At 50.3% G+C, this 27,424-nt stretch overlaps 7 protein-coding genes across 7 annotated transcripts; 1 reads left to right on the forward strand and 6 right to left on the reverse strand.

Moving 5' to 3' along the window:
* AO090009000594 (ribosome biogenesis protein LTV1) lies at window positions 1–1,520 on the reverse strand (the record flags this gene model as incomplete). Its single annotated transcript, XM_001816975.3, has 2 exons — window positions 1–1,438; window positions 1,498–1,520. 2 exons carry the CDS (start codon window positions 1,518–1,520, stop codon window positions 1–3), a joined length of 1,461 nt encoding a protein of 486 aa, XP_001817027.1.
* A 531-nt stretch (window positions 1,521–2,051) lies between these two features.
* Window positions 2,052–4,028, forward strand: AO090009000595 (ribosome biogenesis GTPase LSG1; the record flags this gene model as incomplete). Its single annotated transcript, XM_001816976.1, has 1 exon — window positions 2,052–4,028. The coding sequence occupies one exon, from the start codon at window positions 2,052–2,054 to the stop codon at window positions 4,026–4,028; it is 1,977 nt and encodes a 658-aa protein (XP_001817028.1).
* A 319-nt stretch (window positions 4,029–4,347) lies between these two features.
* AO090009000596 (acyl-CoA dehydrogenase family protein) lies at window positions 4,348–5,892 on the reverse strand (the record flags this gene model as incomplete). Its single annotated transcript, XM_001816977.3, has 4 exons — window positions 4,348–5,154; window positions 5,217–5,429; window positions 5,511–5,756; window positions 5,818–5,892. 4 exons carry the CDS (start codon window positions 5,890–5,892, stop codon window positions 4,348–4,350), a joined length of 1,341 nt encoding a protein of 446 aa, XP_001817029.1.
* Window positions 5,893–6,487: 595 nt separating this feature from the next.
* Window positions 6,488–10,286, reverse strand: AO090009000597 (Sad1/UNC domain protein; the record flags this gene model as incomplete). Its single annotated transcript, XM_023235967.1, has 3 exons — window positions 6,488–6,555; window positions 8,135–8,689; window positions 8,963–10,286. 3 exons carry the CDS (start codon window positions 10,284–10,286, stop codon window positions 6,488–6,490), a joined length of 1,947 nt encoding a protein of 648 aa, XP_023088720.1.
* Window positions 10,287–11,581: 1,295 nt separating this feature from the next.
* AO090009000598 (putative serine/threonine protein kinase) lies at window positions 11,582–13,480 on the reverse strand (the record flags this gene model as incomplete). Its single annotated transcript, XM_001816979.3, has 1 exon — window positions 11,582–13,480. One exon carries the CDS (start codon window positions 13,478–13,480, stop codon window positions 11,582–11,584), a length of 1,899 nt encoding a protein of 632 aa, XP_001817031.1.
* Window positions 13,481–21,198: 7,718 nt separating this feature from the next.
* Window positions 21,199–22,248, reverse strand: AO090009000600 (ketopantoate reductase family protein; the record flags this gene model as incomplete). Its single annotated transcript, XM_001816980.3, has 1 exon — window positions 21,199–22,248. One exon carries the CDS (start codon window positions 22,246–22,248, stop codon window positions 21,199–21,201), a length of 1,050 nt encoding a protein of 349 aa, XP_001817032.3.
* A 1,417-nt stretch (window positions 22,249–23,665) lies between these two features.
* Window positions 23,666–25,183, reverse strand: AO090009000601 (uncharacterized protein; the record flags this gene model as incomplete). Its single annotated transcript, XM_001816981.3, has 1 exon — window positions 23,666–25,183. The coding sequence occupies one exon, from the start codon at window positions 25,181–25,183 to the stop codon at window positions 23,666–23,668; it is 1,518 nt and encodes a 505-aa protein (XP_001817033.3).
* Window positions 25,184–27,424: the final 2,241 nt, after the last annotated feature.

The following is a 27,424-nucleotide window of genomic DNA, read 5'->3' on the forward strand; positions in this document are numbered from 1 at the left end:
TTATGCCCGTCCAGAGGCTCTTCCTGGCATCTTGGCGGGACCCAATCCTTGTCGGATCTCGTCCAACATTTTGATTCCAATTGCTTCGTTACCATTCTTGCCTCTCTTTGCCTTGGCACCCTTGCGCTTCGCTTGGGCGCTTGTGTTGCCGTCCCAGCCTGCAAGAAAGTCATCCATAACGTTGTTGAAATCATGGCGGGGAGCCACGGCTGCTCCGTTGGCGTCGATCAGACTGGGGGCCTGCGATGAGGCGGTTGAGAAGCCTGTCATGCCGGTCATGCCGGTCATACCGCTGACCATGGACATACTATCATCGTACTCATCTCCCTCGTCAAGAGCGTAGAGCGCCTCCACCCGGTCAAACCGATCATCAAGCAGTCGGTGCCCTTCCGTCCGGGCCAAGGCGGAAGAGGTCATAGAGTATGCCGAAGGGTTCGTGAGTGCACCCTTACGCTTCTTTCTGCGGATGGGGGTACCTCCTACTGTGAAAATAGTAGAGGCAAGAGTGCTTCGTTGCTCCGAGGGAACAATGCTGGGCGGTGCTGCCGGCGCAGCCTTCACTTTACCCTCCTTCTTGAATTTAGCAAACTCGCGCATCCATCCCTGGTCATCCGGGTCCATATCTGGAGCCGGCGCATCGTGAGCGGGCAGTTCACCCGGTTCAGCATCCTGGGACTTATTCTGGGCGAATTCATCCCTCTGCGGTGGTTTGTAGTCGCTTGTGCTGGGCTGCACGGGAGCCTTCTCAGTGGCATCAGACTCCCATCCATCATCATCTTCCTCGTCAAACAACGTATCCTCCCAATCACCCTGGTCCATCTCCTCCGCCTGAGTGGTTAATTGGCCAAACACATCCTCCTCGTCGTCTGCGTCAACATATTCCTCATCCTCAAGAGCCTCCAATACTTCCCGCAGACGGGGATCCATATCAGGCTGGAATCCAGCAATCGCATCAGGCACGTTCTGCTGATCCTGGTAGGTCGGTTGCCGGACATAGGACGAGGCAGTTGAACGCATATCAGATCCGTAGACACTTCCCGGTCCGTACTCGCTTCTCGCATCGTCCAGAGTGACTTGTCGCAGAGCATCTTCCAGCTTCATCCCCTTAGCCTTGCCCTTGTCCTTGCTCTTCGCTTCCACGAAATATGAATCACCACCACCGGTGTTCAGTTCACGCAAATGTTGCATGTAATCATATTTCGAGTCGTCGTAGAAAATACCATAGTTCGCGGCTTCACCTTCGTTTTTCCGGACGGACTCGCCCCCAAACTCACTAGCTAAATCCGAGAGCTTCTTACCGCGGGCTTCGAGGGTAAAGCTACCTGCTGCAGGGCCTGACACCGGGGCCAGAACACGGTCATCGGCTGAGGCGTCGTGAATCAGGGGGTCATTTTGGGATCGGTGGAAGAGTTGGTATGTAGTTGCATTCTTTTTATCGCTATTTGCAATATGTTAGTCACTGGACAATACATAGATCCTATTGGGAAAGCCACATACATCCACTGCTTGCGGGGAGGCATTTTGGCGACTGCGATGGGTGTGATCAGCTAAAATGCAGATTTTCAGCCTGAGGGGGTTGATATTGTATGGACCTTGGGAGCAAAAAAATCGTCAAAGTGGGATGTGATAGCGTCACGTGAGGGCTTATCGGAATGCCCAACTGGTCGTCCTCAGGCAGCGACGTGGGGGACGTGCTGTGGGTAGAGAGGATATGGCACGATGCGAATCAACGGCGATAGTATTAGCACTGATGATTGACTCTCTATATCAATTACTCGGTATAGAATTACTGGCATACTTGTCTTTACTTCTCAACAGGGGAAAAAACGTGCTGAGTCAGCCATTCTTATCTTATCGGCGGGGCTTGCCTGATTGGGCGATAGATCATCGCCAAATGGAACAAAATTAATAATTCTCCGTCGCTTTGCCTCTTCGCATTTCCCCTCCATTCTCCCCTCTTTCTTCCTCCTTTCCCCTTCCACTCCCCCATCGGAAGGTTTTATTTCAATTTTGGTGTACTGTCAGTCGAGTCACTTCACCACACAGTCACCATGGTTCTCGCAAAGTCCAAAAACTCCGTGGGGCTGGGCAACAGCCTCATGAAGGATCGTTTCGGAAAAGGGAAGGCGTCGAACATGAAGAAAGCCTCGCACAACCAAGCCGTCGCACGAAAGGATATGAACGGAGAGACATACATCACTAATGCCAAGGAGGACGCCGCCTGGGTGAAGATGCGCAGTATCACAGAACAAGCCGCTCTGGACGAGTTTTTGAGCACCGCCGAACTGGCGGGCACCGATTTTACCGCCGAGAAGATGAACAATGTTAAGATTATTCATGCCGATCAGAAGAACCCTTATCTCCTCTCCGCGTCCGAGGAGAAGTCGGCTGTGAAGAAGCACCAGAAGAACAGAGGACGACTGACCGTTCCGAGACGACCGAAGTGGGATTCGACGACGACGCGGCAACAGCTCGATGTTATGGAGAGGGAGAGTTTCTTGAGCTGGCGCAGAGGGCTGGCTGAGCTCCAGGAGAATCACGATCTATTGATGACACCGTTTGAGCGGAACTTGGAAGTCTGGCGACAGCTTTGGCGTGTCATTGAACGGTCGGATCTGGTTGTGCAGATTGTCGATGCTCGAAACCCGTTACATTTCCGGTCGGAGGATCTCGAGTCCTACGTGAAGGAGATTGATCCCAAGAAAGAGAACCTTCTCCTCGTCAACAAGGCAGATATGCTTACTGAGAAGCAACGAGAGGCCTGGGCAGACTACTTCGATCGCAATAACATCAGCTTCCGGTTCTTTTCCGCCCAGCTAGCGAAGGAAAAGATTGACGCACAGCTTGCGGAACAGGGCGACAGTGAGGATGAAGAGGTCGCGGAGAAGCTGGCTGAGACGACAATCGAAGAGCAGTCGACTGAGGCGCCACAGGAGGAACATGATGGAGGATTGAAACTTCCTGGCTCGAGCAGATCCCGGAGGACAGAAATTCTCGACGTTGATGAACTCGAAGAACTGTTCCTTTCCAACACCCCCGATACTCTTCCCGAAAACGATGACCCAGAGAACCCGCGCAAGCAAAAGACAGTCATTGGCCTTGTCGGTTACCCCAACGTCGGTAAATCCAGTACAATCAACGCCCTTCTCGGAGCCAAGAAGGTCTCGGTGTCCGCTACACCCGGTAAGACGAAGCACTTCCAGACCCTGTATCTCTCGCCGGAGATCATGCTCTGTGATTGTCCCGGTCTGGTGTTCCCCAACTTCGCCACGACTAAGGCCGACCTGGTTGTCAACGGTGTCCTGCCCATCGACCAGCAGCGTGAATTCACCGGTCCAGCAACCATCATCGCCCAGCGCATCCCCAAACATTTCCTTGAAAACGTCTACGGAGTCACCATCCATACCCGCCCCATCGAAGAAGGCGGCACAGGCATCCCCACCGGCAGCGAGCTTCTGCGCGCCTATGCCCGCGCCCGTGGCTTTTCCACTCAAGGTCTGGGCCAGCCCGATGAATCCCGCGCCGCCCGTTACGTCCTGAAGGACTACGTCAATGGCAAACTCCTCTTCTGCCACCCGCCCCCAGTGCCAGAGGGCCAGACCCCCATTGACCCTAACGAGTTCAACGTCGAACTCTACGACATAGCCCACCTCCCCGCGAGGCGACAAGAACAGCTCCTCAAGGCCATGCAAGCAGAGCAACTGGCCGAGGACATCGACTCCGACATCCTCTCTATGTCCAGACAACCCGTGCAAGGCTCCCGCTCCCGCAACCTCGACACCGGCTTCTTCGGCGACGCCTCGAAAGGTTCTGCCGGCCGTCTCACCCTCCCCTTCAACGCACAGTACACCGAACAAGGCCAGCAGATGCGTCAACAGCTGACCGGCCGTAAGGAGCGCCTAATGGTCGCCCTGGAACGCGGCATCGATGTGACGGAAGTGCGGGGTGGTAGCTCCAAGAAGCATTTCAAGGGCAACAAGAAGCAGGCGAAGAAGAAGCGCGCTGTTACTGCGGACGATGATTACTGATCCATTTCCGATCTGACTCGCGGGCGAGTGGGGTTCATGGTTGCCTGTGGTTAATGAATGAGTTCGGGTTACGCTTTTGTTTGGTTGCATTTAGAAAAGTTTCTTATGATCTCGGTTTGCTTTATGTATGTAGGATTGGTGTTGATGTTGATGTTCATGAATCATGACAGTTCATATTGAATGAAATCAATTTCACCGTGATATACTTCCAGATATGTAATTTATTCATTTCGTACGGAGTAGTGACTGTTCCTCCCTATCCGAATATCGGCTGTAGACAAATTGTTACCTTGGCTCTAACGTATTTAAATCATCTCATTTACAAATGACTCTTCAGCTTGAGCCCACTAGCAGCCAACAACCGCTCCGCCTCGGCCTGCTGCCAGTTCAACTTCTCAATAACCGCATCCTTGCGAGCCCGGTTCTCCCTCTTGCCGAGCTGCTGCAAGTGCACCTCATCCGGGCCGTCGGCAATCCGCAACGTCCGAATCATGGCCCACAGATTCGCCAACGGCGTATCCTGGCACACACCAGCGGCACCATACGCCTGCACGGCACGGTCAATGACCGTCAACGCGGTCTGGGGAACCAGAACCTTGGCCTGGGCAATCTCCTTGAGGGCAGACTTGGCATCACCCTGATCGATCTTGATCGCAGCATTCAGGACAATGAGTCTAGCGGCGTCGACCTCAATCCGCGACTTGGCCAGCCACTCGAGGATGACGCCGTGTGAGGACAGACTCTTGCCGAAGGTCTGCTTACGCTCGTCGTTGATCCGTGCGATGAGCCACTCGATCGCCTTCTCGGCGGCTCCGATCGTGCGCATCGCGTGGTGGATGCGGCCGGGACCCAGACGGCCCTGGATGATCTCGAAGCCACGGCCTTCGCCGAGGACAATGTTGGAGACGGGGACGCGCACATCCTTGAAGCTAATGTGGCCATGGCCGTGGGGGGCGTCGTCGTAGCCGTACACCGAAAGCATGCGGTGCACGGTGATTCCGGGGGTGTCGGCGGGGACGAGGATGACGGATTGCTGGCGGTAGGGGTCCTTGTTGGTAGGGTCGGATTTGCCCATTACCAGGTAGATGCTGCAGCGGGGATCGCCTGCGCCGGAAGACCACCATTTCTAGAGGAGTCTTGTTAGTGATTCGAGTTGTAGCTTGGTTGTATAGGTGAGGGGGCACGAACCGATCCATTGAGGACGTATTGGTTGCCTTCGCGGCGGATGTTCAGCTGGATGTTCGTCGCATCACTGGAGGCTACCTCGGGCTCTGTCATGAGGAAGGCCGAGCGGATCTTGCCGTCCAGCAAGGGCGCCAGCCACTGCTGCTTCTGTGCTTCGTTACCGTACTTGGCGAGGACTTCCATGTTTCCAGTGTCGGGGGCAGCATTATTCGTAGCCTATAGTAGTAATCACTTCTCATCAGCATCTCGTCTCAGATAATTCCTTCGTAGAGAAGGAGGGGCTGGGGAGATCTATACCTCCGAGGCCAACTTGCTCTTTCCCAGATACTCGGCCATCAGACCGTATTCGAGGTTGCTGAATCCCGCGCCCTGGGAGAAGTGGTTCTTGGGCAGGAACATGTTCCACAGGCCTTGCTGGCGGGCCTTGGTCTTAAGGGATTCCATGACGGCTGGGTAGGTGGCCCATCGCTGATCGCCTTCGCCCAGCTGGGCCTGGAAGACCTTTTCGGCGGGAATACATTCTTTTTCGACAAATTGTTCGACCTATGCGGGGGTTGCGAGATCAGTATTGAACCCGGAGAGAGGATGGGTGGGGATGGTATACCTGGTCCAGGGTCTTCTTGGCCCGTTCGCTGACGAACGGTTGGGCAATTGGGGGAATTCGCGTGGAGGCAGACATGATGCTGTGATGGTTTGCTACTAAGTCAAGCTTTAGAGGGGTAGGGGGGAATTGGAATTATCCAGAGAGAAAAGACCAGTCGAGAGAGGGATTATAAAGGAAAGAGAAGCATCAATCATACGAGCAGTTGGTGAACTGCGGAGAAGCTGTGGAGCGGAGAAGATGCCGAACTTTGGCGGTTGGACCTCGGCTCAGAACCGAATCTCTAATGATTAATCACTGGGCCTTCGGACCCTGGCAATCATGAACAATACCCATAGGTATATAAATAGGTACACGGTGCCTACTACATCTAAGACACATCGTCTTCTTACTCATCACATCACATTTCATTTGTCTTCATCCGTCAAAGTCCCATACGCAATTAAAAAAACAATTTATGACCGTAACAATGACACAGTAGTCCCAAGCCATCCCAAGACCATTAATTCCCAGAAACCCCAATTGCCCAGAAAGAAAATCAAGTAGAAGAGAAATCAAGAACCAGTCCTGCAAACACCGAGCCGAGCGAGAAACAACCGATGATCAGATCCAGGTATCATCCAAAAGATCCATGCGACCGGCGCATGAGACGTAAGCGATCCTGGAACGTCGATTACTTCTGCATCTCGGCCTCACTGTTGGCGCTATGGTTGGCAGCTGATTGCTCAAAGTTCTTCTTGCCTAGTTTGGCAAATAGTGATTGGGGTTTGCCAGCACTGCAGCGGAGGTCATCATGTTAGCAATCAATCCAGGTAAAACACAAGCAATGAACCCCCAATCACTCATTGATCAAAGGCAATGCGAGAGTAAACGTACTTCTTGAATCGCTTGCCCTTCAAGTCGCTCAATTTCTTGGAGCACGGGCTCATAATATCATCCGAGGGCGATACATAGCTGGCTTGTTGCCTGGTACGTCTGTTAGTCTACCACTCTCCTCCGATGAAAAGATCCAATTCAATTCACTAAACTCACTTGTCTCCGCTCTCCAGCTTGCCCTGGAGCACTTGTCGGTGATATTCCATTGATTCGATCTTGGCGGGGGCAGCCTTAAGCTCGTTGGCCTTCTCGGTGTTGACCAGATGAGTGTTGGTGGAGCGATCAGCGAGAGGATGCGAAGGAGACTCCATTGTTATTATGTGAAGTAGAGATTATTCTCTTTGGTCCCAGTGGCAGATAGAGAGGATGCAATGTTGTTTGAATGGATTCAGCGAGGGATGAAGTTGGAGATTTGCAGGTGGATAAGAAGCGGAAGAAATTGGCTGCAAAAGCGAAAAAGCCGCGTTGTTGATTGTTGTCATGGCAACCACCCGAGTTTTTACATCATCTGCATTTCTACCTCTTCACATTAATGTTGTCCGTTCATTTCTTCGTTCCATCATTAAGGATCGTTAAGTATGTTCCACTAATCACAAGAGTTCTTTACTCGTTACAGTCCCACCTTCCATCGGACAATAAACATACACCCCCTTCTTGTCCTATGATACAACCATATTAATTCTCTCCTCCTCGGTTACGAGTGCCCATCATTCCGAGCGACCATTACCCATGCCAATAAACAATCATACTTCAAGAGGCAAATTCCTCAGAAGAGGATTTCCATGTCTCCCGGACAACTGTCAGACCGGCGGCAGGCCAGCTGTTCCGCCAAGGAATGAATTGATCACTTAGTGATTAAAACCTATTCCTCCAGAGTGACGTCAGTGACATGGGTGGCCAAACAATGCTCGGATACACGTATGGTCACATAGAATATGAATAATGATAGCCAAAGCGGCTGATGTTATATACTCCGCACATGTTCATCCTTCTTGTCGCATACTGCCGTCGCTCGCCAAAATCGGCTCGCTGCTCTCAGTCGAACCTGGGGAATCATAGTAAGATGATCCCCGTGATTCATACGATACCGGGCTCTCTTCGCCCTGGCTCTCCTCGTCGGCAGGGTTGAGTACCGGTGGACTGCTGTGCGACCGGAAGTGCGGCGGCGCCAGGTGCGGCATGTCGACAGTAGCCAGAGAAGGGGCGGGCCTTTTGTCCGCTTCGTCGGGGCTAGACGGGTCGGACGTAGGTGTTGGGGGAGAATAGGCAATGGTCGGACTGAGTGGTTCTTCCTGCGAGTCTTCCGACATATTTCGCCGATGACGGCCCGTGGCCCGGTACGACGACGCAGGTCGTGTCGAACTTGGGCTGGCCGAAGGAGAGCCAAAAAATATCGGCGACGACGAGCGCAGGCTATAGGAGCGATTCATCATATTCTGCACACGCGGGATATCAATGTACGTGCCCAGCGGAACTCGCGAAAAGAGGACGAGAGCGAAACAGAAGAGAATCATAATACTCTGAATCACAGACACTCTCTTCTGAAACACCAACTCGTCGGCTAGGACCCCAAGCTGGGCACTAATCGAGTGGATCTCTTGATGGTACTGAATTCGCTGGTGCTCGAATTCCAGTGCAACACTTTTCCATACTTGATCATATTGTTCGCGGAACTGCCTCAGCTCATTCAATACGGTCACGTTCAAATTCTCCAAGAACGTGGATGTTTTGGCCAGCTGGCGTTTCTCAACCTTGCTAAACGCATCCCGTAGGATCCGAGACTGCTCTTCAATATACAACAGCGATAGAGTCGAGTTGGACTCTAACATCTGCAGCCTTTTATTGACGGACTTAAAGAAAGACTCTTGGGTGGTAGGATTCGAGGATGGAGGTTGCGTCCCGGACGGCCGCACCGATTCCGAGGGTATGCTGGACTCTTCCTTGGGGGAACTGACTGACTTAATCTCGGACTCATGTGCCGCATCCTGTCGCACCGTTTCTGTGCCTAGTGTCGTAGAGGAGGCCGAATCTGGACTCGCGCCGGTAGGCCCCGTTACTTTCTGGCCGCCCACCGAACCCTTATCCGAGGGGTCAACCTGAGAGACAGGTGCTGAAGCTTCTCCACTTGGAGTGGTTTCTTCATTCGCCTTTGGGCGGCTCTCAGACGATTGGCTAGCCGCTTCATTCTCGGCCCCAGTCGGCGCGGTACTTATATCGCAAGTATCCACGGGTGGGGGGACGCCCTTCTGTAGAAGTCTCACAACCTCCATACCGTGATGGGAACAGGATCCCTGCGCCTCTATGGTAGCTGTTGGTCCATTTGTAGGTTCATCAGGCAAGGCCACAGTAGTTAGAGGTTGCTGTGCGACGTCTTTCACTTCAACATCGACAGGGTGGGGACTCGGCTCCAGCGCCTCTGCAGCGGCCTCCTCGTCACCACGATTAGTCTCACCGTCGTGTTTATATTCTTCCAGCATAGTAGTTCCATGAATTCTGACCAAACTGAGAGGACAGTAGAACTCATTCCCATAGTGTGTCAGGAACTCAATTTTTACATATCGAGCCCAAATGAGCGGGTTTTCAACCGCAAAGGCTTGGATCTCGCGGGTATTTCGCGCTTCGTAGACACCCAATTCCCTCCATTGATCGGTCTTGGCCGGATACCGATCAGCCACGCTCACACGGAAGGTATGGAAGATAGAACTGAAGAACTCGTAGTTGGCAAGAACGACAGTATCAACCAGAATGTCGTCGCACAATTCGAGGATGAGGAATTTGTTCTTTGCGCGGCATTCATTGAGCATATAGCTGTCCTTGTTCTCTACCAAGACCGATGATGACCCTTTACATTCAGGATTCGTCTTGAGCACGGTTGCTGCACAATCAAATGACGCATAATTGAACCTTTCTTTGCACGTCGTGCCGGCGTCCTTCCCACGCGAGGCGCCCTTCCGCAGATCTGCAGACACAGCGGCCTCCATATCTCCTGCGCTAGCCCCAGCAGCCGTACCAGTTATCCCGGCCGTAGGTATGCTTGACCCCCAAGATGTAGGCTTCGCCGCGTCGGACGCTTCAGCACCGAAACCACCAAAGTCAAGGTCAATCTCAGTATCCTCTCCCAACGAATCCAACGCATTATTGATCCCCGTCGGTCTTCGTCGATCCTCTTTGCCAGCTGCGTGCCTGTTTCCGCGGACATTCTCTGCCGACTGGCCCACCTTCGCCAGGTTTTGCTTTTTCCAATCCTCGAACGAGAGGAAGTTTGAATTGTCGAGTGGCGAGTCGGTGTCAAGTTCATGGTCAGGCTGTCCACCAGGGGCAGGTATCGCAGTCGTACTCGGCGCTCCCTCCGAAACGGTCACCGAAACGGTCTGGTCAGGAGATCTGGTCGTGTCCTGAGTGATCCTGGGGGCTGTCCGCTCCCATCGCGATTCGACACAAATGGGCCATTGGATGAACTCCGCTTCTACCTCGCTCCAGTGCCTTGCTAGGCAAAGCGCTTGTTTATTCTCGGCTGCAGCGCCCGGGATTCCAGGGAGGATCAACGCGGTCGTCAAGGACGTCCATGCCGCTGCTGCCCACGCCGGGATCACCATCGCGCACGCCTGTGGTTTGATCGTGATGTCGATGGTAGGACAGGTGAGTCACAGCGTTATCTGGCTATACTAATAATGAGTCGAGGATACATTGTCCGGGCGATATGACGGCTGTGGCGATTTGCTATCGTCAACTGAGCGCAAGAAAAGGCAAAAACTCCCGAGCTTATCGGCGTTAGTAGGTCTCAGGTCCTTTGTTCGGTTGGGGAGGGCAAGAGGACAACTGGCAATTGCACAAAGGACTTACAATACCAAGCAGAATATCCTGTGCAAACGAAAAGTCAATATAGCAATACAATATGAAAACCTCTCGAGAGAGAAGTTAGAAATTTTCGAAAAGTGACATCTGCGCATCGGCGGTCTGTCTGTAGCGCTCGTGACCGCCTCGCGTCACCGCCGATCGCTGAGGGAATGAAATTAAGACCCGTACTAGTTAGTACCTTAATAGATACGAGGAACACTTTGTCCAAATACACTGGAACTCCCATTCAATTACGTGCTCTACTTTTACGGAAGCAAAAAACACAGGTCCACGAGAATCACTTTTGGGTTTGTATTTCCACCATGATGTAGATCATCGTCCACTTCACACCCATTCCACTATCCCCAGCTAAACTACAGTACAAAGAATCCAGTCCAGTACATCATCCGCCTGGGTAAGACCGGGAAATGAGCGCAGAAAGATCGACATCCCGTCTCTCGTAGGCTTTCTTTCTCAGATTTGCCGTTGAAGAGCGCACGACCATCACACGGATGGAAGTGAAAGAGTGCGCTTCCTCGTCATATTGCTTCTGCCTTTGCGCCGCCGTCCTGCCACCATCACATTGAACCATTTTGTTGAGAAATGTAATATTTGAACAGTTTGAGAGTTGATGAAGAAAAGGAATAGCAAAAGAAAACAAGCGTAGAGCCTTCCCAAAAACCTTTCGGTTGTCAAGGGATGGGTCACTTTTGAACTGCTTGCTGCCACCAGTAGTTATATTATACAGGAGTAAAAAGAAGAAAAAAAAAAAAAAAGACAAAGAACATATTGGCCGCTTGGATGTCACACACAGAGTGTCTATAAAAGCTTGAGAAATAAAGTCATGTCGACGCAGGGCCCGGCGCAACATGACGGAGTGGAGAAATGCAAAATTGGTTTAATGAGGAGTTTAAAAAAGAAAAAGCAAAGAGCAAAAAGCAAACAAAAAGGTGAGGTGGTCGGTAGTTTCTTGGTCGTGATGTGATTAGATTATATAGGCCAACACGATGCGAGGAGGGCTGAGCACGGACAAAAGCAGTGACATTGTTGGCGCTTACAGGTGGAGGTCATGCCAGCCACCAACGAGGTCAAGGTCTTCATCGATGCTTCCATCATAGCCGTTAGCCGGCTTGATGTACGCAGGCTTGGACTCCACGGCATCGCGACGCCAACCCTTCTCCAGGAACGGGCGACGACGACGTTCTGGTGAGGCGGGTTCCTTCTTAGCCCAGGATCCATAATCGAACCCTGATGAGCCCAGACCCCAGTCTTTGCGCCATGCCATGTTGTTCAGGAACTTCTTCTGTTTGAGTGACACCTCTGCCGGCTTGTAATTGCGTCTGCGGTCACCCAAAGCGGCCCATTTATCCAGGTTCGACTTCTTCGATGTATTCTGCGGAGAAGTCGGTGCTGATTTAGACGTGGTCTTCTCGTTGTGGACTGGCTTCCCAGGAATAGCACGGGCCTCGGCAGCGGGAACTGCCTCGTCCTGTAACTGAATATTGAGCATAGATGTAGTCACATCCTGAAGAACGTTTGAAGGGCCAGCGAGCTCAGGAGTATTGCTGTCATGGCTCCAGCTACGAGAGTTCTGCTCGCGTCGTTGCTGCAAGGTAGTCTCTTCGCTCTCCAGCTCCTCGTCCTCATCCCACAAGTCACTCCAGCTCTTCGAGATTTGTTCTTCCTTCTTCTTACCGAACACCATGGAAAGAGAAGGAAGAGGCTTGGGCGGTTGGCTGGGTAGAGAACCTGTGATGGGGACAGGATCGGAAAGGGGCGGGTAGCGGGGCTCGATCTTCGTGAACGCTGTCGAGCGGTATGAGTCACCCAAAGCAGACTCCATAACAGAAGCCATGGACGGAGTACCCTGGTGAACAGAAAACCAGGAAGTACCAGCCGTCTCGGATTCTGGGAAGAGATCCTCGTCGTAGGTGTCGTCTGGAATCGCGGATAACTTCCGAATATCCTGGGGCGGGGTGCACTGTAGAGCTTTGGCCCAAGGGAACGAGTCGCCTTGGTTGACAAAGGGGCTCTGGATCGAAGGGGTGCGAAGAGGCTCGCGATTGGCACTGGCAGGTACCATCTCACGGTCATCCGTGCAGAAGTCATCGAGACCCTCATCATCAATGGTAAAGGTGACAGTTCGGAGGATCGCATCCCGGATGCCAGAGAGCGAGCGCTTGCTTGGGTCGATGGCAAGGGCAAATCGCAGTATCTCAAAAGTATCTTGAGACATGTTCGGGAAGATATCGAACAAAGATTGGCGATCCCGAACATAGTCGGCGAACAAGATATCAGATTCGGTTGGCGTTGCGAAAGGGTTTCGAGCGAAGAGGACATTGAGCAAGCAGATGCCAACGGCCCAGATATCAGCCTTGGCAGGGGAGTACCCTGTTGTAGCCGGGTCGTATTGCTCAGGTGCCATATAACGATCGCTTCCAACACAGGCCTCATAGCACCAGGCCTCGCCAGTCGCCAAGCCTAAGTCGCCCAGTTTCATGCAACCATCCTGCATCAAGAAGATATTCTCAGGCTTGATGTCACGATGATACAAACCCTTGGCATGCATGAACTCGACAGCGCTCACTAGTTGCAGCATGAAATCCCGTACATGCTCGGTTTCCAAGGGACCACGGTTGACTCTGATTGCCTCATAGAGATCGCCATTCGCACAGTATTCCAAGACGAGGTACATGTGGGTCTCGGTCTCGAACGAGTGAATGAGGTTGACGATGTTCGGATGATATCCGAGACGACGATGGCAAAAGAGCTCATCGAAACGATCATCAGGCATCGCCCCCTTCACCATGCACTTGATAGCAACATCCTGGCCGGTCTTCATATCATATGCGAGGAAGACCATGCCGAAGGAGCCATGGTTCAAGGGAGCAACGGTGCGGAAGCGCCCATCCAGGAGCTGCCCCTCAACGAAGCTGTTAGGGAGGTACGACATTGTCGAGTGATGATCGAAACAGTAGGGAAACGGTCGTGGTCCAAAAGGATACTCAATTGCAGGTCTGTCGACGGAAAAGACCTGCCTGGCGGGACAAGATTTCACTTGAGCGGGTGGGCAACGAAGATGAGATAGTACAAAGCGAACCAAATATCAAGAATTGTAATGCCGGTCCAACGAGTCGTAACCGAGAAAACCCAAGAGGAGAGATCAAAAGGAAAAAGAGAAGTTGAGTATAAGATAATCGAACAATGGAGTGTCGGTTTAGAAGATCATATAAATATGAGATGGGACAAAAGGAAATAAGACGAGGACGAGTCAGCGCAGAGCGCAAGTCAAAGAAACCCAAAGGAAATTGACAACGCTAGGAAATTGGTAGAGACCGTTATGGGTTCATCGGTATATCGTTTCAGTGATGCGGGCGAAAGCCGAAAGTCAACTAAGTATGGCGATAAAGAGAGAGTGCTGAAGAGAAAGACGACGTCCGGCGGATGGACGAGAAAACGAATCAAATGAGATGGAAGATGGAAGTAAAGACGAAGAGCAAGAGCAAATCAAAAACGCTGCGTGATATCGTAAATGCCAGATGTATAAACAGTTGTCGTTATTAAAGACCTTCGAACACCAGGCTGAAGGACAAGGGCGGTCGTGACTCAGGGGAGGGGTCGGAGTGAGGTATGACGCTATAGACTCATAGGTTGACTGAACGACGAAATAGTCCTGGATTGGCAGGAGATTGATATATAGAAGCGCTGAAGCTCAGGACAACTGGTACCAGGCGTCTTCAGATTTCCCTTGGTTGGGCAAATTGAAGAACCGAATACCAGCAACCGGCTCAGGTTGCGAACGGTGGAGTCTAGGACAACTAAGTCGTCGGTCTTAGTCTTGCAAGTCGACGCCCTCACACGTAGTCTCAATGTGTGTAAGATGAAACGTAGCAGTACTTCGGTCGGCAGATGGATGAGAGTCGTGGGTCCGAAGTGACCTTACACGTTGGCTTGAGGATGAGTCACCCGAGGTGTTCGAAAGGGCAGGCACAGGACAGTGGCACTACAATATCAGGTCGGATTGGACTGAGGAGAGAAACTTGGGCAGTAGATCGGATTAGGAGCTGACGCTGGTATAGTCTAAGCTTTAAACCTAATATTCTCTTGCTGCAGCGATGAGGCGATTAGGGACGTCCGAGGACACTTGTAGATTGGCGATAACGGGTGGCGACGGAAGCTGTGTTGGGGACGATGGAGAACGGAGAAGGAGCAATGTGCAGAGGAGAGACGGGAGGAGAGGAAAGATAGGTGATAGGAGAGAGGGGGAGAAAGAGAAGGAAAGAGGAAGATGGTGATGGGTAGGTATAGGTGGACGGTGGTTGAGAGAGTCGAGTCAGAGCGGATCAAGTTGGCAGCAGGAGCGATAGGGATGATGGATAAGGAGGTCCGGATGATAACAGAGGGGGGCGAAACAGTCAGTCAAATGGGACTGGGACCGGCAGTCGGAACCTTTTACTTCTCAGTAGGAGGGTGGAGGGCAGGCCAATCCACTCCCTGCCAGAAACTGGGCGAACGAGCGAGAACCTGACGGAGCGCTTTTTGCTGACTGGGTAGTCGGACCAACACGGTGGAGTCCGATCAGCCAATGATTACGATTCGTTACCGTACCAATACCGCGTCCGAATGTTCCCCAAAGGTGCCCCAACAATAAGGTGCTGTGCTGTATACTACTCGTACTAGTCATACTGCCAAGTTTTCCCCAAATGCTGCCCAGCAGTAAAAAAGGCCCTTCAGTACCTCGTGGTAACGATACGTGCGATCTCCGTCGGCCCACCAACCTTCGATGGATGCAGGTCGAGCAGAAGACGCGGCTAGACTGTTTCCGGTGCATAGGCTCCACACCCCCCTGAATGAATCATACCTCTCATGGCAGAACGGATATCACTGCATCCCCCCAAGATTAATCTTCACCATCATCATCATCACTTTCGTCGTCATGGATTATCTTCCTCTTTTTTTGTTGTGTCCCTTCTTCCCCCTCCATTGTAAGTTGGGGGGGAAGGTATGGTATGTATGGCTCAGACATATTTTACATCCACTGGATAGCCAATTTTTCAGTTCAATTATTCGATCGCGTCAGAAATGACGAAGAATTCAAAATCGAATGTGGTTATTAGTAATATTCTTAATTCTTGATGATGGAAGAGGCCATTCTTGGCTGCCTTTGTTACGAGGCATTCATTCCCGCTCCCATTGTTGTCCGTACAATCAATCCACCCGCTGTCATGATGGCTGGCATTTAGAATTGCATCAGATGAAGCTCCAGCCGACATTCCTACGAACTACTCAATTGCCCGAGTGATCGTTCGCGAATATGTTATCTAGCCCAATATGAGCATTGATAGCATCTTGACCTACAGACCATGCGACTTTTTATGCGCTAGTCAAAGTTTATGGGTCCTTAATTGGGAAAAATAAAGACTTAGCACGGGACATAGCGTGGCATAAGTGCCAGCCTGTCCAAAGTTAATACGACATGTGTGCTATAGCTGATACCTAATTGCATCAATAAGGCAGATGGGGAGCAATTCGGGAGATAATATTAGAGAGTAGTATCGCCGTTTACAGGCTGCCGCCCCGGGCATCCAAGCAGCAGCATGGGACGTGGTCCGTCCTGTGCCGACTAAGGTCAAGTTCCTGCAGGTCCAGACCAGGGTCCTCCACCTCCCCCCCGTCTCCATCCTTATGCAGTGGTCAGTTCCTGATACCATTCATAGCAATTACTACCCACCGAGACCAAGGACAAAAAATAGAAGGACCTTGGGTAATGAGAAATCCACGGTCCTATCGGATTGAGGTTCCTTTCCTTCTCCGTTCTCGGCCGCGAAAGGGATTGGAAGTACGTAACGGGAGATACTCCACATGAGTGATGATGAATGATACATCATCATCATTTGCTTCCATTTTCGATTTTGCCTCGCCCCGAAGGCGGAGCAACGGTGGCGGTAACGCTACTCCATTTTCGGACCCTCACACTGCCGCTAATGCCGATCGGGGCCAATGACGAATGGCCGAGTTGGCACTATTCCCAGGCTGCATGACGCCAACACAACAAAGGTGGACTGGTGGCCAATAATGGCAGCATTCACTCCCTCGACAATTAAAAATGAAGAAACAAAATCCCGGGGCAGCTTCAATGATGATCATTGTGGATAGCGTGTATGGGGAAGATGAAATGGTTGCAGATTAATTTTTTGGTGTGGTAGTGCAGATGATGATGAATAATTTGTACTACGGATGTACCTGTGCTTTCCTTTCGAGTTTATTTGATTTAATGTCTTTTCTTTTCAATGAATGCAGAACTTTGTTTGCTCTTTGGGGTCTAATTTTTCAGATCACTTTCTCTGTCCGAAGTTTAGAGGGTTTGACATGCTCATGGTTCGTCCGATCTTGGTCCCAGGGAAACCGGATGAATGAACCACACACTTTCTCTGTTTTGGAGTCGCGACCCAAACGTTGAATTCCCATTTCTCCTCCACGCGGAATACCTTCTCCAGTGAGTAGTGAACGACTTGGGCAACTGGCACGGCTCTGGACCCAGTTTTGCGGGGGGTTGATTGTGTGTCCTTCACGTTTCAGGATTGAATATCTATCAGGACAGGAGGCGGGGAAGGGGGGGGGAAGAGATGGGGAGATGAACGTATGATGTAGTACAGCTCGAATGACACGAATGCCCCGGCCTCGAGGGAGATTGACGTTTCGACCAGCGACCCCGTGGCTGGCATGGCATGCTTACTTGCTCCATACAAAGTGACTAAGGAACATGCCAGCCTGCCAAAAAATGTTAGATCTGTTTGGCGGTGAGGGAGAAGAAAACGCTGCAGCCGCTTGACCGCCTCGTCGAGTGTGCCTGTAAGGTTTGTCCTTGCAGTAGGTGGTTGCGTGTCTCAACTGCCTGTATGCACTTCATAAAAGACCACAACTAAGAATTGGTCAAGGGTCGGGTTGGCATCGTCCACGGGTCCTCAAGCATAGTGGTTCTCCGTCCGGACGAACTCGATTGGCCTCAGGTCACACACCCTGGTAAGGATCACGCGATCGATCTTCGAAAAGTCCCCAACCCTTCCGAGGACCGGTTGTTGTTGGTCAACCACACGAAGTACCAGTACGATCCCATCAACAACACTACTTACTACTACTACGACTCGGGCTCGTGACTCGTCGGTTGGAAAGATTTATTACAAGTGTTCTTTGATCTTCGATTGAGTTGAGTTCTGGATTGACCCCCGGGGATATCTTCCGTTCTTTCCATCCGCCTCGGTTGTCCCCCGGCTGAGGAATCGTTCTACAATGAGCTCACTGTGTAATCTGGCCACCTCATCATCATAAATTGGTGGCAGGTGTGGATGATTACCCTTTCTTGGGTCGATGGTTGGAACCCCCCTGATTGGCGTGAATGAGCTGAATAGATTTAGGCATAATTCTCGTAGACCAGTGTAACGACGATTCCCATGGTGATAGCAGTATTGGGCCCAACAACAATGTTGCGATAGGAAACCTAATCGGTTGTTATCAGCTCCAACGCTAATAACTGGAGATGGACTGCTCTTCAAGTTTTGGAATGGAGGAGGGGGCTGTTATCGCCGGGTATGACGGTAGATAATCGTGATAAGCGTGTTTCCCAGTCGATGATATCAGAGACGGGGTCTGGATAACGTTCCCTATCTCATTTGATTAATCCCAGCAATCATCTAATCTTCAAGGGGGGCAGTGATAGAGAACCCACCAACCAAGTGAAATAACCAGCCATTGCCAGGCTGGCAACATCAACAAAGTACATACATCCGATATACATTCAGGGATCAACCAACTGATGGTGGTCCATCCGCGACACTCGTTGCCTCTTTGAATCGAAGAAGTATCACTACTTTATTTACCCCGCACGATCTTCCCGGAGGCTTGGTTGTGTTCACAATTCCTCCGACAGACAAAAGTCGCGTCTGGGAAATCTCCTGCTTGCGAGACTTCAATAGCTCCAGCAGGCGGGCTCTGGGTAAGATTACCGAGTTTACCGATACCGTACGTGGCTGAGATCCACTTCGGGTTCCCCAGATTTCCTGGGGGGGCACATGACCAACTTCCATGAGGAAGTCAATTTGTGGTCTGATTATTTGGTCTGTGATCCCTCAATCGCATGGTCTTTGTCTTTTCCTATACGTGGGGTGGCACTAGTAGTCCTACTAGTAACGAAGGGACCCCCGGTACTGGTAACAGGGAGTGTTCGCCATCTTGGGACCCCCCGTACAGTGTACGCTTTAGTGGATAAGGAGAACCTTCGATAACCCCCTACAAATCCCTAATCGGAAATCTGTTCCACCCTGGCAACTCTTTTGGGATTTGAGACACTTCATCAGCAACTGCAAGTATTACGAATCTATGTTACCCCTCATCAGGAAAGAAAAAAGCAGACGTTCATGCAGCAAAAACCAAATAAACCGCCCACTTGACTGTGGCGCTTACAACAGATCCCCACTGAAGATATGCGTCTAGACGGCAACATCGGTACAGATCATCTACCGCGCATATCATATGTAAGTGGTCTTTTGCCCCCTTGCCTGCCACCTCTGCATATATCCTGTATTGTGTGCAACGGGGCTTGAGGGGGAAGATCGTAGAATTATTCAAAGAGAGGTTCGCCACCCCCGGCTATCAATAATAGTCTACTAGTACTAGTTTAGGTTATATATTTCTCGGGGTAATTGAGTTTCTAGACGTATCTCTCTCTCTATCGCCGAAGCAAATACCTCAACCATGGTCACGAGACCACTTGTCCTCTCCTCATCGTCCAGAGAGACAATTAGATCACCATTATGAAACACGCTCAAAGCCCAGACAAGGGATGAGGGGTTCCGTCGCGGTTGACTCGACTCCAATTGCACCGATCTTGAATCACAGCGATACGCCCAACCACCCCCTGCATGGAATCGCTCGATTCCATCATGGATGAGACCTCCAATACCCCACTACCCTGCGCCTACCTACCGTCTGCCTTCAACCGTTTTGCATCCTGCTCTCCTTAACCTTTGCTTCCCTTCCCATGTCTTGGAATTTCTAGTGGGCTGTGCATTAGCGCCTGGTACACCTGTATGCACACTGTACATCCCGCCAGAATGTAATGCACATACCAAGGAATATCCCCCGAATTGCCTGATTTCAGCGACATGCAGACCAAGAGCCAAAGCAACTCGACCCTTTGCCGCTGGGTTGTGCTTTCCACTGGATATGGTGTTTGCTTTTGTGTTGCTGACGCTGCATAACGGGTGGGGAACTTGATCCCCCGCTAGAACGTTTTAGCGCATCCCTTTGAGAAATCCTGATAGACGGTATCGTCAAGCGCCCTGTTGTTTGGGATTTGGAACTTTTTCTTATCGCCGTCTTTTCTATTTTTAATCGGGTTGGATGTTGGGGATTGTAGGATGTAGAAGACAGTACTGGACGTATGCATCGTCAGCAGATATCCACTCCATTGATACCAATGTTGTCGGTAGAACTAGTCTGGTACTACGGGTAAAATATATCCAACATGTACTTTTTCATCGGTCGGTTGGTTATAGTATCACGCCAGTTGAAAGATATCAGTTCTGATGCGCTGCTACGTGTTTTTTTGGAGAAGGATTTGTCATGGGAAGTGATTGGTCTTATTTTGGATGTGGTTTTCATAGCAATTGTCCGGAGTCTGCGTCTGCGGTTCGCATCCACCTGTAGGTTGTAGGGCTTTACTAGTACTTGAGCGAAATGTGAAAGATTTCGAGTCAGATATATTGTGTGTCACGCAAGTTTGACTAACAATCATAGTGATGTCAAGTAGCCTAGGGACTATCCATGGTATCCTTGGAGACATATTTTATATTCCAGGGTTTACTTATCTACACGGCCAATGGGCGTTTGATACACAGCGAAAGTGGTTTTACTCTCACATAAGTATATCTGAAGAGAGTATATGGTACCATTGACTACCGTTACAAGGGACGGAAAGAAATAAAGCAGAAAGCCACAAGCGTAGAGTAGACTCTTACAATCAAAATACCAAGCATATCATGTTTTCCATCAGTCGAGATCGAAATCCTTGGGTCCTGGGGCATACCTCAGCTTTGTAACTACCAACGACGCATTCGTTGCTGCGAAACGGTCAATATGTGAGTTGGTTAGTCATGCCTCGATCTGTTGCTGCTGATGTAAAGCGCTAACATTGTTTTATCAGACCTTACTCCCAATCGTCTTTATCGTATTGAACTGAGAAAAGATCATGGATCTCGTGCGTTCTAGGGAAACTAGCTAGGAAGGAACATAGCCTATACAAAGTACATGAACGAGATAACGGAGAAATGACTGGAGCAAGCAGAAGAAAAGGGATCTGCTGGATTTCCGTATGCGGTCATCCCCATCCAGCTTAGGGCTGAGATTGAGTATATTGTTCAATATGTAATACCCAGTGGATATGATCGAAATACATTGTCGTCTTGAAAGAAGATCGCATTGCACCCTGTTAACATACTTCATGCAGCTGCGTCACCAAAAATGAATAATTATTAGGCAGCGTAGATGATGTTGATAGGTCGTGGTGTTCACAATGATGCAAACTACGTGCTGGACTCTGTACCACGGATAATTTCAACCAAGAAACTATTTATACGAAAGAAGACTTTTCAATACTATGTTTATTTCCATTATCTACGACTCCTTTTTCGTCACCTCCTCCACCAAGTACTCATTCACCGGCGTCCTCACCCCAACCTCCCTCCCCCTCCTCACCCAATACCCGTTGATGAACCTCACCTCCGTCTCGCGTCCAGCCCTCAAATCCCACACCATCGAACACGTCGTCTCAGCAGTCTTAATCAGGATTGCATTCACCGTCGCTTCCAACCTATCCACAGCAAACCGCTCCTTTACACCCGCCACACCCCTCAATTCCGGTAACGCAAGCACGACATTCGAGATCTCCGTGAGAATCTCCCTCCGCGTATCGGGGATGGTGAAGAGAAAACCATTCTTCGCATCATTCAAAGCACAAAGAGGGTTGCAGAAGGCATTGACGGCTAGTTTTTCAAGCTGAATCTGCAGGACTTCCGTGTAGGGGTAGGATGTTGCGTTTAGCCGGGGCGACAGGGGGAGATGATCTAGTAAGTATGAACATGAAGATTCCTGGGAATGAGGTGCTTCTTGTGAGCGGGGAACTAGTCCGAAGGACATTGCTGCGAAGCCAGTGTGCGTGACGTTGAGTGGTCGATTGAGCGTTACGCCGTGCGAGATGACTCCTATTATGTAGTTGGGTCGTGTCTGGGGGTTGGGGAATAATGTTTCGTTGACTTCATCGATCATGCCGCTGCCGTTTTGGAGGAATAAGATGGTGGATCTGGCGTCTAGACGGTGCTTGAGGGGTTTTAGTGCTGCAACGGTTTGTGTTGCTTTGACGCTGATGATGAGGTGGGAGATGTTGCTGGTTAGGGCTTCTGAGGATGGTGATGAAGGCACAGGATACCATCCCCTTTCCCGGTATACCTCCAGGTCGTAGCCGCTGTGCCCTATTTGGGATCCTTCTCGTGTTGTAAGTAGGATTTGGTTTCCGTTCTCCTGATATCCGCCTAGTAGCGATTCGCGATGGAGAAGGAGAGTGACGGAGGGCTTGCTGGGGATTTCGGACAGACCATGGGCGGTGAAGGTGCCGATACTTCCAAGTCCGAGAACATGGATCCTTGGTGATGACTCTGAGTGAGGCATAGTAAAGGGTCGTGCCGGTAAACAGTTGATCTTTGAAACTGGTCGGGATAAAGGCGATGTCAAGAGCCCGTGCTTGACACGGAACAATCGCACTGGGAGTGGAATGACAACGAACTTGATTTTTTAGACATTCCGATCAGCAGGCTAGCTAGAATATACTTCATGTGGATAAGTTATATATACAATAATTGAAGCCCATAGGGCGTGATAGGGTGTAAAGGACTGTCTTTCAGCACTTCGATTCGGGTCGGTTTCCCGGTGGAGAATCTGCCCGCCGCGCCCTACGCCCTACGCCGCTCGGGATAACAACTTCGGCATTGATTTCTGCACGTAGGAGCGATTTTACGTCGGACTCGAAGCGATCTGCTAATTCTCAGCAGTCCCAAGGGAGAGGCGAAGTGGCGCTTCTGCCAAGTACGTCTGAGTTGGTGTAGATTTTCAACTGCCGTCTTACACCTTACGCCTTGTCCTTGACGCCCTTTTCAACATCTGCTGTGTCTTCCTAGTTTCGGTTAACGCACGAAATACGTTCTATCAGCAGAGAATGAAGAGTTTTCATCACTCAATAGCAACTGAAGCGATCGAGACAGAGATCAAGTATGTTGTTGGCTGTGCCTTCTTTGACCCTCTCGAAGGCGTCACCAGTATTAAGCGCAGTTGTTCCCATTAAAATAGGTTGTTATCCACAAGCACTTCTTAATGCTTTCTGTGTGATAGGTCCGTGAGCACTACAAGCCGTAATCGCCTTTGTCCACCGAGAATGTCTCTCGATGGGTTCCTACCTCCCTCAGTTCACCGATTAACTGATGGTCAGCCTTTTCGCACCTCTAGCCTCAACAAACTCGACGCTTCTGGACTCCAAGCCACCTGAACCGATAAACCCAAGTCAGTCCCTTCAGACCATGTCACATAATTAGCCAATAAAATATTCACCGATATCATGGCCCGCGCGATGGCCTGCAGCATCAGGATGGGAGGTGGCAGAGATTGTACCCCATGGATCTCTTGTGCTGTAGTCGTCCGTGAGTGTCTTGCATTACGCTATAACTGCTCGGTTTCACAAGGCAATCCGTGCTTGACTAAACTCACGAGACGCTCTACCATTTCTCCCAAGTGGATGGGCACCTAGCCGATGGAGACCTTGAAAGCAAATGGGTACTGACTCTCGAATGGATCAAATTTTAACATGCCCTGTGCTTCAGCAGTGGGTGACTAATGTCACGTACGGCAATGAGTCGAGTATATGGCTAGACGTGATAGACGAAGGACGTGTCTGTAGTGATCCGCTCTATATAGGGTGTGGGTGTGGCGGATACAACGGAAGGGAAAGATGGGGGGGAAGGGAAAGATGGGGGAGAAGGACAACAGCAGATGAATACAGAGTATGGTATGAACTTAACATAACAAAGTATATCTATCAAAGGTGGTCAGATTGATTCATCCCCATACCAGTCTGAGGGGTATCTTCCAAATGGCGATCTACACCTCCACGTTCGGTCTCGATATTGTTTCTGTCCGCACAGTGTAGATGACGAAATGCGGAGAGCCATTCCGGGTTATCAGCGATAGTTTGATTCCACGAGTCCTCGGAGTCGTAAAGGACTCGTCTTGCTTCTTGTTGAAACATATCGTCCGTAGGCATGACACCCTGTTTTATTTTCTCTTGAGCATAGCGACTTAAATGCAGTGTAAGAACCTGTGTAAAGGAGCTGAGCTCCGACATGGAAATGTTTTGCTTAGCGACAGCCTCTGCTTGGGCATCTTCGGCTACTTTGTCCGGGTTCGCTTTCTGCTCTTCAATGAGATAATGGGCGCGCGACGAGATCTGTGCAAAATGATCCTGGACGTGTGTGTTGGTCGCAGAAAATGGAATCTGACTCTGAGACTCCTCGGCTATCAAATAAGGGGGTAAAGAGTTCGTAACCTGCGCAGCAATGGAGGGTGGAAATCCGTGATCGCCTTTCCAATCTTTCATTGTAGCATTTTTCCGGAAATGTTCAGCCAAGTGGTCAACTCGTTGTTCCCAAGTGTCCATACTGTGCTCACAGAACCCGCAACGTGACGGGACAGCAGAATGTGAAATCTTCCAATCGTCGATGAGAGGCAAAGTGTCGACATTATGCACGAGGCGCAGATGCTGCACTAGATGATCTTTGCGACGAAAGGAGCGGCGCTTGTCAGAGTCACCATGGCATCCATTATGGTTATGTTGATCGAGGTGTGCTACACTAGGATCCAGTGCGTTACAAAACGCACAGTGTTTTCTTCCTGTCACTCTTGAAAAGACGGTGGTCCCATGGGGAGCGCAGTACCACGCCTCCAAATTCAGATGGAGAGATTTCTCATGCCGAGCCCAGTCATATCTGCTCCTGAACCTATCACAACAGAAAGTACAGCAAAATCGCCGAGGCTTATCGGGTTTTCCTCGTGCCCGCACGGTATTTTTGCTGGCTCGACCTTTAGAGATACGGCTTGAAGGATCATCTGAAGGGGAGTGCGATAGGGCGGAGCCGAAAGACGCATTTGATGAACCACTCGATTCGCCGCTTGTTGCGGACGGAGCTCGCCTATAATGGCGGAACGCATTGTGCCCTGTGTTGCGTGTATCCGGGCGGCTGCTCCTCTGAGTCGACCGCTGGGTTGGAGTTTTTCTCAACGCATCCAAAATGGCTGATATAGACGCCGGCTCATCCTCTGGTGGAGATTCACGCCATCTCTCCATGGGATCCATTGCATTCGTATTTGGAATAAAAATCGGGCCGCTCTGTTCATGCTGCTGTCGGATCAAATAGCGACTCCTGCGCCGGGGGAGACCAGTACGATCGCTGGAGGGTGTATTGGTCTGTTCAGATACGCCTTGGCTGAAACCTGGCTTAGTAGGCTCAGGTTCCTGAGCACTAACGTCTGGTTCAGTCGCCGAAGTGCCGTCAGCCATGGTGTTCGAAACCTCCGGAAGAAGGCTGTCTAGTTGGTGGAGGTCTGAGCCAGTAGGCAACCACGCACTTCTGTCAATAAAGACATCCTCAGGCGACACTAGTTGATTTTCTCTGCCTAGACCATAATCTAGAAAGTTGGGCTGTGGTGCTGAATGTTGACCAAGTTGCTGATCGGTCTCCAATGAGTTGACAGGGCACAGCTCAGATGACGGTGGTATATAAGGGAAAGAGAAGTCAAACAAGCTGGGATCTAAGGCCAAATTGACTATAGAACACAGTGAGTTAACGGCTCTTTTTTTCTGCAGGCAGACTTGGACTGACCGTCATCTCCTGTGTCACTCGCCGTGAGCGAGTTGATATCCTCCCGCTGGCCAGGGAGATCCCCATGCGACATTATAGTCCAGATCTAGCAGTTCTTTCGATAAGACAAACTACTGCCTACTTACTTTAACTTCATGCATCAGTTGGGGCAATGTTGCTCTTGAGTGGCGTCCATAAAATGCAGATATTCCGAGCAGTTCCTTCATTCACCGCCTTTCTGTCACAGAATCACCATGTAAATCATGGTATAGAGTTAACAGGTCTTGATACCAACATTTCTTCAACTAGATTGTGATTTCAGATAGTGTATCTGTATAGAATTATTGAGGACCTCACATCGTACCATCAATCATCGATCCGTCATGATCGCACACGACGTTCGCGAAAGAGCCAGATGTTATGTATACATTAGTAGTTGTGTCGGTGGCCGACTTAGGGCTTGAGAATGGCGCCTAGAGGCTAGAACTGGCTGGCGAAGGCTACAACTACATGCGTCAAGCTTTACCCTAAACAATGATAAATGCAAGCTATGTATGCTCCTGATCCATTATATTCGAGGCCCCCACCCCTTCCTTTTTATTTTTATTTTAATTTTTTTTTTTCGCTCCTATATGTTTTTAAAGCCCACCTAGAGACCTGAGGAAATCGACCATTTTCTAATTATATGAACCACGAGCTTCTAGCAAGATTTCCACTGGGTAGAAAAGTTCTTGGATAGTAGTGTCATAGGGATATTCGTCATGATAAAAGGGCAGACTAGCCCTGGGGTCAGGAGAGACTCTAGATTAGAAACATAGTATGAGTTTTGGCTGTATATCAAAACTCAACACTCTTGATATGCAGCCCTCACAAGCACATAAGATATCTCCAAGTCTCGATGTCATTGATTTTGACAATTAAAGGTAACTTAAGACACGGTTATCAAGTATCAGGTATGGAGATAAACCGCAGGTCATTGGAAGGTCGACGCGAAGAATTCTTGTCCCAGGTTTGCTGATGCTTAGCACAATAAGCAACAAATCACGTATCTGCTTCCTTTCCCTGATCGATGATGGTGTGGGTTTAGTGTGAACGAAAATCCAGCACTAAGGTCCACATAGTGTCATTTCAGCGGGATTCCCAGGTCAACGCCAGAGCACCCAGATTCCATGGCGATAAGCGATCTATCGCTTGGACCTGCCTAGACTCAGAATACCAAAGAGGCAATTTCATATGGTATCTATTTTGATTGGCCTTCTCCTTGCCACTCCTCACACCCCCACGCCATAATACTATGCTCGAACCTGGGGTAGGACATCATGCTCGATGTGCTCCACTCATTGTTGTTATCAGACTGTGGATACTAGATAATGAATGGTAGATAACCCAGTGTTTCAGTAATATCTTGATGAAGCTTGTACCAACTAGCCTAAGTATAAAGGTCCAACGCTCTCAATGGTAACGCAGTCCTCAAGTAACAGCACTCAATGCCTCCGCTTCGTGGTTTTTCACCATGCTGTTCTCCCAGGACCGAGACCTCGACGTGCCCGGCACCGAGCTACTAGTTGACACCCAGCATGATTTGGATGTCGCCCACGATGGCTCGGATATCATCTTGTTGCCCCATCCCACAGCCTGCGAAGGTGACCCGCTGAACTGGTCAAGATGGAAGAAATACTGGCATCTGCTTCTTATCTCGATCTATGCTTGCGTTTTCTCATTTGGTGAGAATAACACCGGTGACGCTTACACAACCATCGTAGAAATGACTGGATCAACGATGACGATCATGAACGGTGGTGGTGCCCTCAACTATCTATTACTAGGGCTGGTAAATATCTTCTGGGTCCCCACCGCCATGAAGATTGGTCGGCGGTTCTGCTTTCTCGCGACATTGTTGCTCTGCATTGGCTCATCACTCTGGATGGGTGCCTTTCATA

This window comes from Aspergillus oryzae, chromosome 1 (genome assembly GCF_000184455.2).
Source record: "Aspergillus oryzae RIB40 DNA, chromosome 1".
NCBI lineage: Eukaryota > Fungi > Ascomycota > Eurotiomycetes > Eurotiales > Aspergillaceae > Aspergillus > Aspergillus oryzae.